The 16,487-nt window shown below is 40.4% G+C and overlaps 2 protein-coding genes across 4 annotated transcripts in view; both read right to left on the reverse strand.

Annotated features, from left to right (window-relative positions):
- pot1 (protection of telomeres 1 homolog) overlaps nt 1-2,714 on the reverse strand; it is a 55,861-nt gene extending 53,147 nt beyond the window's left edge. For 2 of the 3 annotated variants that reach the window (XM_081607694.1, XM_081607693.1), the window contains exon 1: nt 2,422-2,713. In XM_081607694.1, the coding sequence (XP_081463820.1) occupies nt 2,422-2,584 (163 nt within the window). In that variant the 5' untranslated portion in view covers nt 2,585-2,713. Of the gene's footprint in view, nt 1-2,421 lie in introns of all 3 variants that reach the window. The other variant, XM_081607695.1, reaches the window with a different exon arrangement.
- A 3,063-nt stretch (nt 2,715-5,777) lies between these two features.
- Nucleotides 5,778-16,187, reverse strand: spam1 (sperm adhesion molecule 1). Its single transcript, XM_008402570.2, has 4 exons — nt 16,090-16,187; nt 9,839-10,754; nt 8,131-8,220; nt 5,778-6,231 (listed from the first exon to the last, which is right to left on the reverse strand). Exons 2-4 carry the CDS (start codon nt 10,742-10,744, stop codon nt 5,902-5,904), a joined length of 1,326 nt encoding a protein of 441 aa, XP_008400792.2. The 5' UTR covers nt 10,745-10,754; nt 16,090-16,187; the 3' UTR covers nt 5,778-5,901.
- Nucleotides 16,188-16,487: the final 300 nt, after the last annotated feature.

A 16,487-nucleotide genomic window follows, 5' to 3' on the forward strand; every position in this document is an offset into this window, starting at 1 on the left:
GAGGGAACACCAAGTCCAAAGTTTTTGTCCATCAAAGGGGTCTTTGGGCTGCGCTTTGTCTGATCCCTCACCTAGGACCTGTCTGCCTTGGGTGACCCTACCAGAGGCATAAAGCCCCAGACAGCATAGCTCCTAGTATCATTGGGACACTCAAACCCCTCCACCACGATAAGGTGGCAGCCCAGGACCATCCCATATTTTGGGCCAATATTTGTGTCATTTGTCTTGTATAGGCATTGTCCAATCCATTAATGCCTTCACTGATCCAATAGCTTTCATGAATTAATATGCATTTCACTGTTTCACTGTGAGAGGGAGTGAACAGCTGTCTGGTTCACCCCGATAACGGGCTCAGTGTCTGAAATTTATTGCAGGATTGCATTGCATTTGTTAATCAATTCACTGAAATCTAGTTTTTTAATGCAGGACATTCACACATCTAATCACAGCGTTGTGTGATAACATGATGTTTGCATCAAAGCAATGAGCTAAAAGACTTATAGTGCTCTTCACTGCATTATGAACTCCCCCAACTGGATATATTTTGTTAGTAGAGGTGTGCCAATCGATGGACCACCGATCATAATAGGCCGATTTCCGTGAAAAAGTGTACACTTATTGTCACGCAAGTGAAAATCGAGTGCAGGCTGGCTTTACTGTCATTTTCGAAGTGGTGGCTAGCTTTACCGCTGTAAGATGTTCTGCTGTAGACAGGAAATTAAATTATCTTGTTTTTAGAAGCTAACCTTGCTTTAAGCTTCTCCAGAGTTTTCCCGTGAATTGCTGCAGATTCATAATGTTCTCCAACAGAAAACACAACATTTTACAACGCAAAAACGATGGCTTCGGTAAATCATCACATCTGCAACAAAGTTGAAATTGGTTTCCGATTCCAGCTTCCGATTCAGGAAATGGCTAAAGGGCGATCCCACCTAATTTTTCACTACCTTCCACATCTTTAATCGACTAGTTTAAAAACTACAACACCTAGACTCTTCAAACTTGGACTGGATTAATCTGCTCTAATAGCAGAATATTTAGAACCATGTTTGGGATTTGTGAAATTTTTATCTGATTTGTGAAACTTCAATAAAGGGCAATTTGTACCCCTTTGTTTCTGCCTCGGTCACACAAGATCTGCTCCAATTCCAAAACTACAGCACCTAGACTCTGCAAACCTGGACTATATTATTCTGCTCTAATAGCAGAATATTTTTAATCCATGTTTGGGACTTGTGAAACCTTTACGTCAGTGGTCCCCAACCTTTTTATTACCGCAGACCGGTCAAGACTTGGAAATTTTGCTGCGGCCCGGGTGGGGTGGGGGTGGGGGGCGTGAACCGTCAGATAAGGCTTCTGCATGTTGGTGTTCCTGCTAAATCCTGAATATACCCAATTTGGGTTGTCTTAGCCTTTTTATCGCAGCCTGTGAGGTTTTCCCTGACAGGGAAACTTTCCAAAGACATCTGATCTGTTTCTTACTCATTTTGCTGCTTGTGGCCTCAATGTTGGCGTGCAAGTAACCGAGAGAATCTGGTTAAAGGATTTTCAAAATAAAAGATCCTCCAGACTCAAATAATACATAAAATGGAAATATTGAATTATTTCTTGCGCTGCCCGCTGCCAATTGGTCCACGGACCGGTACCAGTCCACGGACCGGGGCTTGGGGACCACCGCTTTACGTGATTTGTGAAACTTCACTGAAGATCAGATTACTTATTCACACCTGTTCCATGCAGTTTTTTTCAAATTCAATTTCAATTCAAAACACTTTATTAATCCTGATGGGAAATTAAATGCTGGTGTCACTCATTAATTCTTCAAAGAGTTATTATAGATGGTGATGGCTGTTGGAAGGAAAGATCTTCTGCAGCGGTCTGTTAAGTAAAGTTTAACAAATCAGAAAAAGGTTTCACAAATCCCAAACATGGTTTTAAATATTCTGCCATTAAGTGAAAATAATCTGGTCCAGATTTGAAGTGTCTAGGTGTTGTAGATTTGGAATTAGAGCAGTTCTAGTGTGTTCTTGAATTGGAAACCAACTTCAGCTTCGTATTACTGCAGCAGTGAAATCCCAGCTTAAAGTGAAAACCGATACAGATCCAACAAATTCCCATTAAAGCCGCATTTTGAGTCAGAAAAGAAGTCTACTTAAACTTTTAATGTAGGCCGTAAGCAAGAATAGTTGTCAAAATTAATAATCTAAATGAAGTAGCACTTATTATCCATTGCTGGCTTATCGGCAACTCTTTCAAAGCAAAACATGATGATTTTTAAACAGAGTTTGGTCTCACACAAGCTTGTTGACGAATGCATAAGCTTATCAAACATTAAACCATTCAGAACCTGTTTCCATGTAAACTTTATGTTTATATGGAAACCCTAGAAACTACAATGACAATAAGAAAAGGACAACTTACGGCAACAAGAAATGACTGCTTTCCCTCCCCTGGTTTCGAACAGGCAGAAAATTCCTCTGACGCGCATGCGCACAAGGGAACCTACGGAACCCTCCAGGGGACATAGGATTTTTTTTTCTTTTGCGTTCCCTCGCAATAATCTACTGATCAGTTCATGAGGCATAATTGAATACTGTAAGCCAGTCCTCAGGCCCCCTGCTCTGCATGTTTTAGATGTGCCTCTACTCCAGAACAGCTGATTCAAATGATTGCATGAGCTTCAAGAGCTGTGTGAAGCTGACACCCCACCCACGTCAAAAAATCCAGCAAATATCTGAATGGTTAGTGCTCCGTTTGTGCAGGTTTGTGCCGTTAAAATTTTCGTTTGTGCAGCTTTCATCTTTGAGATATTAAAAGCTATAATTTTGGCCGATGACGTCATCCGCTCCCATTTTGCTCCAAACAAGAAATTTTTTGCTTTACTGCTATTATGTCGCCACCACCAACTGGTATGTAAGATGGACCACAATGTCACCCAAGGATTATATGATACAAATGACTAGATTTGATTTGATCGTTGCATTGAAAATATATTTACTAAATATTAAGTACATTACTTGGATGAACTTTGAAATAATGACATATTTCCGTTTTACTCTGCAAAAACTTTGCTCAAGCAACTAGCAAATTGGCCTTTTATAGGCTCATGTAATTTTTTTACACGTTTGCTGCATAATCAGCAGACAGTACATCAACAATGTGAATATAATTCTTCAGACCACCTCCGAAATCAAAGCACAGTTGAACAGGTTATACACATTACGTTAGGGTCAGGCTGCATGTCCTTTATTAGCAGGATTCAATTACTGTGGAGAGAAGTGAAAAAACATTGCTATCTTAAAACATTTCTTGAAATGAGACACATTTTTTCTTAGTCTTTATTGAAGTTCAAAACAAAATGTACACATTGTACAACAGCTGAGAATCTGAAGAATTACAAGAAGTAGCCCACACTTAGGTTTGATTTGGAACATGATAGGGTGACGGTGACGTCACCCTATCATTATAACTTTTAATATCTCAGAAACCAAAACTGCACAAACGAAAATTTTAACGGCACAAACCTGCACAAACGGAGCACTAACCATTCAGATATTTGCTGGATTTTTTGACGTGGGTGGGGTGTCAGCTTCACACAGCTCTTGAAGCTGCAGGGGGAACCGTATCTGATGGGGAAACGCGGATTGACGCAACACCGGAATTGAGAAACGCTGCAGTAAGCCCTTCTTACGGTGGCCGCCGTACTTTCGGTTTTAATACAAGGTTATGTAAGGGTTTTCCATGTATGTTAATATCTCCTTGTGAAATATCTAACGTTTCATATCTTTTTCTTTAGTATAGAAAAGCACAACAAACTTATGATATAAACAGAAACTCTCCGTAAGTAGGAAAGATATAAAAACACATCCAAACTATTTGGACTATTTCTGAGCCATTATCGCGGGATAATCAGTCATCTGACAGTTTTGATGGTGTCTCTATTGTCTTCGTAGTTTTATGGTTTAAAGGGCTGCTTTCAGTGCGGTTCCATTTTAGGCTTAACAGACATAAACATGCAGTAAATCAGGGCCGGTCCAAGCCTCCATGGGGCCCTAAGCAAAATGTGGTTTTGGGGCCCTCTAGTTCTGCTAACAATGTGGACTGGCAGCAGTCCGATCATTAGCTCATTCACACATTTGCTATAAACCTCATCTCTGGCAGTGCTGTTTACATTATATACATGCATAATATAGGATACATTTATTGGCCAACTGATTTATCGACCAGTTGATTTCTGGGCGTTGATTTCCTTAATTTTGTGGGATCGTGATTGGCCGATACTTACATGTGAAGCTGATCTTATCCCCTAATTTTATCTTTGTCAGCAAAGATTTAAAGATACAATATATTGTTAACTGCAAACGTCCAGACCTGACCTGTCTTTCTCCCCTGGAATGTGGACCGGTACCGGTACTGGACGGATTCTGAGCCTTCAAATGATTTTAACAGAAGTTTCCCATAACTTAGAAGTTGGTGTAAAAGAATGTTTGTTTTAGCCACAAAATGATTCTGCTCAGAAGCAAACAACATGTCCCCAACTACAGCATAGAGCAGCTCATCCATGTAGCAGCTATGTAGCCTGACGTAGAAACATTTTGCTAGACAATGTCAAACATTGAGAAGTTTTAATTATTGTTATCAAACGTTATCAAACACGGTGTTTTGAAGCCAAAAATACCTCAGAAATATTCAGAGCCACGATGAGAATGAACTCCTTTAAAGTTTAAACTCAGTTTCACACAGAGACCCGAGCAGAAATGTTTGGCTGTTGAACTTTACCGTTCCAAGTCGCTATCAAGCTAATTTTCTATTACCAGCTTTACAAATCTTTTACATTACATTACCAAGGCACATTAAAACAAACCTTTATTTTGGCTTTTTTCTATTCTTCCTACCGGTGAAGGTACCGGCGAAGTGTGCGGTACCTACCATGGGCACCAGGGGCCCCCAAGAGCAATTATTTTTTCTTTTATCCATAAAATAATGATTTCTACATATATTATCAAATATATATTGTTGTAAAAACAAATCAGTTCATAGTGAAATTATGTGTTTCTGATATTATAATGACAAAAATTATTACTAAAAAAAAACAAAAAAACAATCAGCTCCACTGAGGGGGCCCCTTAGTGACCCTGGGGACCTAAGCAGCTGCTTAGTTTGCTTGTGCCTTGGGCCAGCCCTGAACCACAGGACATGTCTCCAAATCTTACAATTTTAATCTCCTTAATTTTTTTTCATGGGTTAGGGTTAGTAAGAAAGCTTGAGGTGTTGCCTTGAAATAATACATCTATAGGAATGCCATCATTGATCAAAAATGTTGTGAATTAACTGTCACACGTTTACCATGACATTATCATCTAGGCTTCAATAAATTGTTTAATGGCAGGAGGCTGCACAATATTTCCCCTGATGCCACATGCTTGTTTAAAGAGGACAGATATAACTTTTTTTAACCATTTGTCTGAATTCAACTGCATTGTTTTAAGATTTAATTTGATCATATGTAATTAAATTAGAATCTGTTGTATTGATTTGATTAAATAATTATTTACAACTGGAACAGTTTTTCTATTAAAGTGTCTTGAGGTTGACAATGAGTTATTCCTAGAAAAATAAACTGAAAAAAATTAGCATTCCCGTTACATTTCAGGCAACAGTGGATTGAAAATGTGTTGGACTTCTCAGATATCAAGACTACACAAAGTTTATTTTGTTCTTGTTGGTTTAGCAACTGTGTAAAGGAAGGAAAAATATCCCAATGCAGGAATCAGGAATTTAATGTTTTGCCTCATATCTTTATTTTGTGAGCAAACATTGTTTATGATCTGTTTTCCTCACAGCAATGACTACACAACCATAAGAGGGCAGCAGGGGCCATTTATTTACTCCCCTCACCATTTAAACCCTTATAAGTTGAACTTGAGTTGGACGCCGCAGCTCAGGAAAGCAGCTCCTCCCAGCATAGCACTGGCATGTGAAGTTCTCCACCCAGTCGCTGAGGTCGCTGGCAGATGGGAGACCGACGGCGATGTACTTCCCGCTTGCCTTTAGGATGCGGAAGGAGGTGGGGTTCAGGTGAAGGTAGTGAGCGGTGTTGTAGTTCTTCCTCACACAGCGGCCATTTCCCTTACACAGCAGCCTACTGCAGAGCATGGCAGCCGCAGTCACGTTGGCAACATATGGACTGAGCGTGGAGGACAGGTACTCAGACAGAGACTGGCAGGAGGCCTAAGAATTGAAGGAAGTTGAAGGATCAGTGAGCACAATCATCTACATCTACTCATCCCTGAGCCAATTCATAACCTGATTTTGTACCTATTGACATTATATCCTTTCCTATATCCCTTTCATACCTGTAAACACATCATCCATCAGTTTTTCACTGTTCTTTAGTATTTTCAGGAATTTTGCAAATTATTGCAAGTGTTTCTCCATGATGCCGTTTACAGCTGTTCTTAGGTACATTGGACTGAGAAGTAGTTCAGTAGATGCGCAGTTCTGCAAGGTGTTTGCTAAGTGCTGATGACCTTCAACATTATAAGATGATATAATGTTCAAAAAAGTCACATAATACATCCCCTTTAATGTTTTCAAGATGAAGAAAAACAGGCATCTGAGACAATCTTTAAATCGCTGTTAGTTCAATTGACGCCTGTCAACCTGTCAGTGGGTTTGTCAGCGACTGACCAATTGGCGGTTGCAATTTGTTTCAAAGTGAAACATCTTTTACCTGGAGGAACTGAACCCGCCTTACCTTTACTTCTCAATGGAACTAAACTTAGACTGAGTTACACAAAATACAGGGTTGCTGATTTCACTCTAGTGGCAATACGCAGAATTGGTCAAGGGGAAGAACTGAGGTGGCCCTAGGCTTTAGATTTATGGCCTGAGCCAAAGAATGATTCCTCAGTTCTTAAAATCTTGATTTAGATATTTAAATTAAAAAAAAGGACAACCCTGACCATTCTCTTCATGAGACTGTGTTAGGAAAATAGGGTCTCTTCAGTCAGAGGCTTCTTCAGATTTGCTGTAATACAGACTGCTACAAGATATATTTCCTGCCCACTATCTATAATAACTCTGAAGAATTTTTAATTAATGAGTCACAACAACATTTAATTTTCATTTGGAATCAATAAAGTATTTTTGAATTTGATTTGAATTGCATTGAATTTGAGCTTTATGTGTTTGGATTATGTATAAAATGCAGCTTATCTTTAAGTCTTATTCCATATGACAACAATTCATTTCATGAAATTGAGGAAAAAAAGATCACTTTAGTTTTCTAGCCACCAAGCCATAGAAGCTACTCAATGTAGGTTTGTTATGATTTGTAGATTTAATGTAGGATCAGAATCCAGGCAGGAGATTGGGATGATTTGTAATGTGTTCTCTTTAATGAACAAAAGCTGAAAACTTACAAGTCTTGTGCAGAGAAGCAGCAAAATGGCAGGGAAAATATTAGAGGAAACAGCAAAGTGCAATGAAAGCAGACAACTATAAAGGAGGAGGGGATGATGAGATGGGCTGCAGGCGAGGCGGTCAAGTCAAAGGGAGGAGCAAAGACCAGCAGGCTGAAGTTAACAGAGGAAGGGAGACAAATGAACACTAACGGCACTAAGCAGAAAAGAAAGCTTCAAACTAACAGACACAATAAAGGAAGACGTTAATCTAAAAAAGCTAAATGTAAATGCACAAATAAAAGATATGAATAAATAATAAACCCAACCCAATAAATTCCAAAATTCAAATACCAGAGGACCCAAATAGGTCTACAAAAATGTTTGTTTGACATTATATTAAAGTAAACGACAAACCTCAAAAGACTAACTGGTTGTTGACTGCTTCACATAGATAAGAATACCTCAGTGTTTTTTCCTCTACACTATCTAAAAGAGGAAATGAAGACATTCAGATTATTGCTGACTAAAGCCTGGTCATCTGTGTTCCTGTTTAGATATTTCAACAGTTTTTGTGATCATGTCTGCAGATCAACCCAGAAACCTTCAGTGGTAGATCCTCTCCTCTCCTTTAGAGAGACGGGACAGATATTCAGTGTGTATGCTGGCATGTGAATTATATATCAACACAGATTGTTCGTCAATGACTTCAGGCCTTGAAAGTTACCTTGTTGTTGTAGTCCCTGGTTCCTCCCCAGATTACAACCCCAGAAGCACCCAGAGCTGCAGACTCTCCAAGAGTGTTAACAAGATCTGTCTGAAAGGGCAAAAACACACACAAGTGACAAATACATTTTCGTACCCGATTCCTGTTTCCTATCACACTCTCATATTCACTATTAATTATATTCATTTGGATGTTGGACATTTGGAAATTACCTAAAATCCTCTGCTCATGTAAAGAAAGTATTGAATGTTAACCAAATAGGAAGACTGGAAGACAATAATCTCATGGATTTCATGAGAACTTTTTTGATTTAAATCATGGTTTCTGCCTAAAACATCAGACTATGCTTCAAAAGAAAAAAGGCAATGTGATGTAAATCCTGTAAAACTGCTTACAAAACAGACTGGAAATGGATTATTGAGTCCACATAAATACAACTCTAATAAATAACATTGGCTCTAAGGAAGTGGTAGTGTTAGCTAAGTGAATATTCCTGTAAGTTCACTGATGATGGCCCTAAGAAAACTATGGAGAATGTGAATTCTTCCTGCATAGCTGAGCCAAATGCAAGCTACCTACAAAGAAATAAGCAAAGGAAAAAGGAAAGTTTTCTATTTCAGACATGATATCTTCCATTTTTATTGGCTTCCATTGTCAGAAACCTTCAAATATATTTGTCTTTTATTTCAGTAGCATCATCTCACACTGAACATGTTAGAAAACATTTATTCTCAGCTCATTCACTAAGGGGAATTAAAATTTCACATAAAGAAACAAAAGTGCCACATTTCATTTGTACTAATAAAACACTTTCATTGAGTAATCCATGACTTCCTGTTTCTCTGGTGTTTAAAGAGTGGGGCAGACCCTTCAAAATAGGAAAAACAAACCAAAATGCCATTTAACTTAGGCAGATGTGTGTTGATTGTCATATGTCAGGAAAAAGCTACAATGCAACAATTTATGGCCTTAATGTGCATATTTATGGTCAGATCAATAAATAAAAACAGCCTGAATCATCTGACAGTGAGGAAAGCAGGAACCCAGCTTTAGCTTTAGTTTTAGCTTTAGCTTTAGCTTTAGCTTTAGCGTACATGAGGGTTCACTGCTGGACTGAAAACGGCGAATAGAATTCACACAAAAAATTGTTTATTGTTTTGAGTAAATTGTATTCACACTAAACAATATAGCACTACATACATTATGTGGTGCTATATAATATATTTCTCATAAATCTTCATCACAATATCACCATAATGTTATCGCAATGGAATGCTTGGAATGAAACAATTTTGGGCCAATTTTTTTTGTATATCTTCTAATATTTTGTGGGCCTAGTTAAAGGAGTAAATTGAAGGCCTTGATGTGTTTTATGTAGACACAACTGTCTTCATATGGTAGTTTTCCATTCTGAATAAATGTTCTGAAAAGAAATGTGTTTTTATAAAATGTTCATGAAGATTAAGCTAAGGTAAAAAAAAAAGTTGAATTTATTTTAAGATTTTTCAATATCTCTGAACCAACAGTGCGGAGGGCACTGTAAGATGTTCTAGTCATAAATGAGGAAAAACCTTCATTGCCTTGTTCACTTCTTGCGTCATTATTGTCTTGGTGCTGAGAACCTGAGTACTAATCCCAGAGGAAATTCTGGGATTAGTTGTCAGGGTTGAATGTAAACAATAAAGAAAAAATGTTAAAAATGAATCACCTGAGTCTGAAACATTTGGGTCTGATCCCGGTACAGGGGTCTGGAGTAGACATAGACAGGCACAGTGTTGGGGTGTTTTGGCAGCGCTGCCACCCTCAGCGCCTCTTGGACACGATTACGGACATAGAGAGCGGCCCGGGGAGAGTTTCTCAGAGTCATATGGAGGTAGACGGATGGAAAGAGGGCGGTGCTTCGTTCCCACAGCCACAGCAGCTTGTTGTTCTGCTTCTTAGTTTTAGTGGAGCACCTCCCTGTGTATCCTGGCTTGTTCCATCCATAGTTGAAGCAATCAGGAAGCAGATAGAAGCCCCAGCGGCGGCTTGGACGTTTGCCGATGCCAATGCTGATAGTTTTTTCCATGAAGCGTCGCCCAGCTAGCTCAAACTGGCTCTTGGCTGTTTGAGAAATTTTCTTTGCTGACAAAAAGGGAGCCAGCTGCAATGCATGAGTAATGGATAGCTTCTGATAAATACGTTTTGATCCCCAGTTTTGGTCCCACAGAGGGCGCCAGGACTCCCAGTCAATCACAGCCAGCCCAGGAGAGGAATCTTGGGAGATATAGTGATCTATTGTACTTTTGGCCTTAGCAAGATGCTCTGTCAAGTTCCCGTTTTGGGGGATACCACCTTTGTAGATCTTGTGCTTGATTATGTCGACTTTAGGATACAGGCCAAGGCGATCTTCATAAAAGATGGTAAGAAACTGACCTGGCCCAGCTGAAGGTGTAGTCACTGCCTGGAAGGCAGCGGTATCCAGTGGAATTTCAAGCTGTTTGCATTGGTCAGTGGGGGCATTCCATATGGTCACAAAGGGATGGTCACGAACCAGTGGTGGCTCAGTGGGTGGTAATGCAAAGACTGATATGATCATACAGAGGCTGAGACAGGAAAGAAAGGGTGAAGCCATTGTTATAGCCCTGTGAGAAGACAAGAGGCAACATGTATAATATCCAACAATACATATTGTACTGCATTATATTATCAATCAATCAAATTTTATTTGTATAGCACATTTCGGCAGCAAGGCATTTCAATGTGCTTTACATAATTAAAGAAAAAAATTAAAACTGCATGTGACATTGAATAAACAGTAAGAAAGAGAAAGAGATTTTGAAAAAAAAAATTAAAAAATGATAAAAATATACTTTTGTTACGGAATTTAAGCGCCTGTCGTCGCCGGACTCCACCGTCCGTTTAACACGGGTATTATCCAGGCCCCATCGCCTGACAGGACAAGGTCTTCAACCTTGCAGCACCAGGCTCCGTCCACCTGTCACGCAAATTTTTGCGCTAGGACTTTGCCGTCCTACATGGATTTTTGTGCACTATTTTTACCTGTTAGTTTAGAATTAACAGGGTTTTTCCGTGCGCGCAATGACCCTCAGTCACTCGCCACTTTTACATCATTAGAAAGAGGAATAAAAAGAAATTAATAAATAGATAAAAAGTAAAGATAAAAACATTAAAAACATCGAAGACATCAAAACCCTAATTTAGCCATAAGCAACTCTAAACAGGTGGATTTTCAGCAGGGGTGAAAGTAGTTGTAAATTCTTGGGGGTACTATGACAAAAATATTCTGTACTGATTAATTTTTTTGTGAATGATAAAAACTGGTAGCTCTTGAATTGTTACAAAATAAAGCTGTATTTCCTTCAGCCCACTGGCTGCAATGTTGACACCTTGAGATGCCATGAGACCCAAATCCTGAACATCATGGCATGGAGTGCATCCCAGTTTTCCATGTCTGGCATATAACCATTCATTTTATCTTTTAAACTGGTTCTATTGATCCTGTATCCAGACAGAGGGATAATCAGTAGCCCAGCATCATGACCTGTTTGTTCTGAAGATCCTGCAGCTTCCACTTCTCTTCCTAACATGGCGCCTCCTCACCCTGACTCTCATACTGATAGGTGGAACCACAGAGCTCTGTTAGGTTAAAGCTCATCTTATGAAGTTGGGAAATTTTTCCTCCAACAGGTTCCAGAGGAATCACCTCAAACCAGATGTTGGACTGGATTTTATTTCACTGTCATTTGTGAATGTTAGAGCCTCATTTTCAACAGTGGAGCTATAAAGGTTGAAAAAGGTTATTATTTTGGAGAATCATCAACATCAATATTTCCACTAAATAAGAAGCAAAAAAAAGTTTCATAGAGGAAAAGCCTCTCACATTCTGAGCTTAAAGCAAGACGCCAGAGAGCAATAAAACTATTTTTTAAATTAGACAATTAATTTAATTTCACATAATTATCGCAGTAGAAGCCATTTGTTTGTTTAATACTTAATGAAACATATTTACTGTCTTTGATGTTTGTTGTAAATGACGTGTCGTCACAAAGAACGAGGTAATTAGTCCAAGTTTGTCGTTTATTGAACGTTCAGAAACTACAGCGGCTGTGATGAGCCACAGCAAAACAGATTCATTAACTGATTGAGTCAGTTAATGAAGTAGAGGGGTACATAAATTGTAAATAAAGGTTTTTAAAAAAATAGAATAGACTTGTCATCTTATTCGTTCCTAGATCGTCAGTTTCGGACGCTTAGGGATCCGTACAGCATTCAATGAGAGAACCCTTCTCGTCAATTATTGACGTTTGGGCAGGTTCCCTCAGCGTCAACATGTGACGCTGAGGGAACGTGACGCTGAGGGAACGTGACGCTGAGGGAACGTGACGCTGAGGGAACCTGACGCTGAGGGAACCTGACGCTGAGGGAACGTGACGCTGAGGGAACCTGACGCTGAGGGAACCTGACGCTGAGGGAACCTGACGCTGAGGGAACCTGACGCTGAGGGAACGTGACGCTGAGGGAACCTGATGCTGAGGGAACCTGATGCTGAGGGAACCTGATGCTGAGGGAACCTGATGCTGAGGGAACCTGACGCTCAGGTAACGTGATGCTGAGGGAACGTGACGCTGAGGGAACGTGACGCTGAGGGAACGTGACGCTGAGGGAACCTGACGCTGAGGGAACCTGACGCTGAGGGAACCTGACGCTGAGGGAACGTGACGCTGAGGGAACCTGATGCTGAGGGAACCTGATGCTGAGGGAACCTGATGCTGAGGGAACCTGATGCTGAGGGAACGTGACGCTGAGGGAACCTGACGCTGAGGGAACCTGACGCTGAGGGAACCTGACGCTGAGGGAACCTGACGCTGAGGGAACCTGACGCTGAGGGAACCTGATGCTGAGGGAACGTGACGCTGAGGGAACCTGACGCTGAGGGAACCTGATGCTGAGGGAACCTGACGCTCAGGTAACGTGATGCTGAGGGAACGTGACGCTGAGGGAACCTGACGCTGAGGGAACCTGACGCTGAGGGAACCTGACGCTGAGGGAACCTGACGCTGAGGGAACCTGATGCTGAGGGAACGTGACGCTGAGGGAACCTGATGCTGAGGGAACCTGATGCTGAGGGAACCTGATGCTGAGGGAACCTGACGCTCAGGTAACGTGATGCTGAGGGAACGTGACGCTGAGGGAACCTGACGCTGAGGGAACCTGACGCTGAGGGAACGTGATGCTGAGGGAACGTGACGCTGAGGGAACGTGACGCTGAGGGAACCTGACGCTGAGGGAACCTGACGCTGAGGGAACCTGACGCTGAGGGAACGTGACGCTGAGGGAACCTGACGCTGAGGGAACGTGACGCTGAGGGAACCTGACGCTGAGGGAACCTGACGCTGAGGGAACCTGACGCTGAGGGAACGTGACGCTGAGGGAACGTGACGCTGAGGGAACCTGACGCTGAGGGAACCTGACGCTGAGGGAACCTGACGCTGAGGGAACCTGACGCTGAGGGAACCTGACGCTGAGGGAACCTGACGCTGAGGGAACCTGACGCTGAGGGAACCTGACGCTGAGGGAACCTGACGCTGAGGGAACGTGACGCTGAGGGAACCTGACGCTGAGGGAACCTGACGCTGAGGGAACCTGACGCTGAGGGAACCTGACGCTGAGGGAACCTGACGCTGAGGGAACCTGACGCTGAGGGAACCTGACGCTGAGGGAACCTGACGCTGAGGGAATCTGCCCAAACTTCAATATGTGACGAGTTGGGAGTGAGAATGTGTTGGAAGGAAAGAGGAGATCAGCTGCACACACAGGCTATAAATGAGATACAGGTGATCGGCAACAAGAGACCGTGATCGGCGATCATCGATTATACACTTTTTCACGGAAATCGGCCGATTATGATCAGCGGCCGATCGATAGGCACTCCTCTATCACCAACGGAAGAATTCAAAGGGAGCGATTGATCAGAGATCATATTGATCTGCTGGGAAATATTGATGATGGTTTATTAGCGTTTAGATTCATCCAGACTGATCACCCTGGAGCTCCGAGCAAAACTTAAAGAAGGAGCCGTGCGGTACCGGTACCGGTACCGGTCCAGCTGCAGTCATCCTTCAGTTGAGCTGCCCGTTTTGTGAATGCGCCTTATGGACAGAAAGCATCTCTATTCTGTAAATGTACAACTTGTACACATGATTCTACTATTTAGTATAGACGTCCACATTCCCACTCAAAGTACTTTCTGACACGCTGTCATTCTTTAAATCCCAGCTGGACATGCTTCTGTTCTAATAGGCATTAGAACGATCTCTTTATTTATTTATTTATTTATTTTATTTAAAATGTATTATTTTAATTGTTTTTTGTGAGGTGAACTTGTGCCCTGAAAGCACATTTACATAAAATATAGAATTATTATTATAAATACTTATACTGCTACAAAAAATGACGTTGCCATGGTTACTGCTTCACTGGTGGCAGACTTATGAGTATTTATAATAATTTACATATATGTAAATTATTAAATACATATATGTATTTAACGGTGGCGACAGGGCGGCACAACAGCTGCGCTCTATTTCCCGCAAATTAGGATTTATAAAGAAAAGGTACACGTGGTTTTATGCATCCGATTTTTTTTGTGCGCCGCACTTTTCTAAATGTTTCCGTAGCCAAGTTTTAGTGTGAAAACTGAGCACTATTTTATGCATAAGACTCCAGTTACGCCTATGTTGATGTTAGGGAATAAAACTTTTTATATATTATGTGTGTTAATGTCGTTAAATTTACAAAATCTCTGTTAGCCTTCATAGCGGGGCTGAACACATCAAGCACTGTAGCTAATATTAGCTGGCATTTTGACGGCGGACATAAATACAGCATTCTACCTTCTCTCCTTCACAATAAGAGCATACATTCTGGTGTGAAATATATCCACCACAGTATAGTAATATTCTATTCACAAATATAAACGGTAACATGTCTATCTAACTTGTGAAATATTATCCCCCGAAATCTCACATCAACAGTTCATTGATATGAACAATAATATGTGGCAGTGCTGAGGCTTCTGCTACAGTCAGTAACAGCTGGAAGGAACCAAACACACCCAGCTCAACACTTTCATTCTATTGGCTGAGAGGTTTCTTGCCGACTGTGCCGACAAGGCAGTTCCATGATTTGTAAGCAGCAGAGACTAAGTCTGATCACAAGGAGAAGATTTGAGTACAATCATTACAAGTTTTGAGGAGAAAGACATGAAGTCCTGCTTTCAAAATAAAAATGTAAGCCAAAGTATTAAAAGTTTTGAGAACAGAAATCCTTCTTTCAGATTGAACATGTGTGCTCTAGGATTATGGCAGATAAATTTCCCCATAGACAGAATCATTGCTTGATTGTTCATTATTACATGCATTTCTTCAGGACCCTTCAAAAATGTAATATTAGCCTTAGTATGAGCAATAAATTACAGTACATAGTAATATGTGTAATATAATATGTTGTATATATTTGTTCTTTGTGAAATGTTTCAGGAAAACATGACATAACATGACATAACTTTTAATCAATTCAAACATCGTGCCTCACCTCATCAGAACTTAGAGTATTTGTTTAAACAAGATAATAAAGCAGAGTTCAAATGTTGTAACAACAGCACCTTGTTATTTGAGAAAATTACATTTGGATCTCAATATGAAATGTTGAAGCTGAAGAAGCCTGAGATATTACATGTAAAGACACATTATTACAATGTCTTATTTGTTTTTGTTCCTCTGTCATCTGTCCAAACAAATATTGGTCAGTCAAAGGTTAACCCTACCTATTATTTTCTTGCTTATTAAAGACGTGAAAAAACATACCAATATGCATAACATGTTCTGTAATTAAATAAAAATGAAAAAACTTTATAGAATAAATGTGCATTACTCTTCAGATGTAACAAAGTCCTACCTGCTGCTCTCTTGAATTAACAGTCAAGATCTGTCAAGTATTTCTTAAGTCTTCTGCATTTGATGATTTGTTGAGTCATGTTTGAGCAGAAGTGGTTTCTTCTTCTGCTGCTTCTATCTGATGGAGGTTGTACTGTGTCATCATCTCATGTTTGACAAGAACCGGCTCAGTGGAGTGTGATGAGGTGGCAATTTACAAAAAACTGCAACAACACAGGTAAACAGGAAAACTTCAAGGAAAACCTGTGTATATTAAACGTATTTTATAATTATTTTGTATATGTTAAACATAAACTCTGAAACAGAACTGTATGTGAGGTAGAGTCTTCCTTCAGGTCTTATGTGCCACTTTATTCCCAAATGTAGTTTATTCCCTGTTGGATCTCTTGATACCAAAGT

This window comes from Poecilia reticulata, chromosome 6 (assembly GCF_904066995.2).
Source record: "Poecilia reticulata chromosome 6, P_reticulata-male-v2, whole genome shotgun sequence".
Classification (NCBI taxonomy): Eukaryota; Metazoa; Chordata; class Actinopteri; order Cyprinodontiformes; family Poeciliidae; genus Poecilia; species Poecilia reticulata.

Excerpts from the sequence above, each read along its gene's own strand:
- spam1 (XM_008402570.2), bottom strand. The coding sequence starts at position 10,744 with ATGGCTTCACCCTTTCTTTCCTGTCTCAGCCTCTGTATGATCATATCA. Across the intron at positions 8,221-9,838 it reads CCCAAATGTTTCAGACTCAG|ACAGATCTTGTTAACACTCT; the intron begins GTGATTCATTTT and ends TTGCCCTTTCAG. Across the intron at positions 6,232-8,130 it reads CCAGGGACTACAACAACAAG|GCCTCCTGCCAGTCTCTGTC; the intron begins GTAACTTTCAAG and ends TTCAATTCTTAG.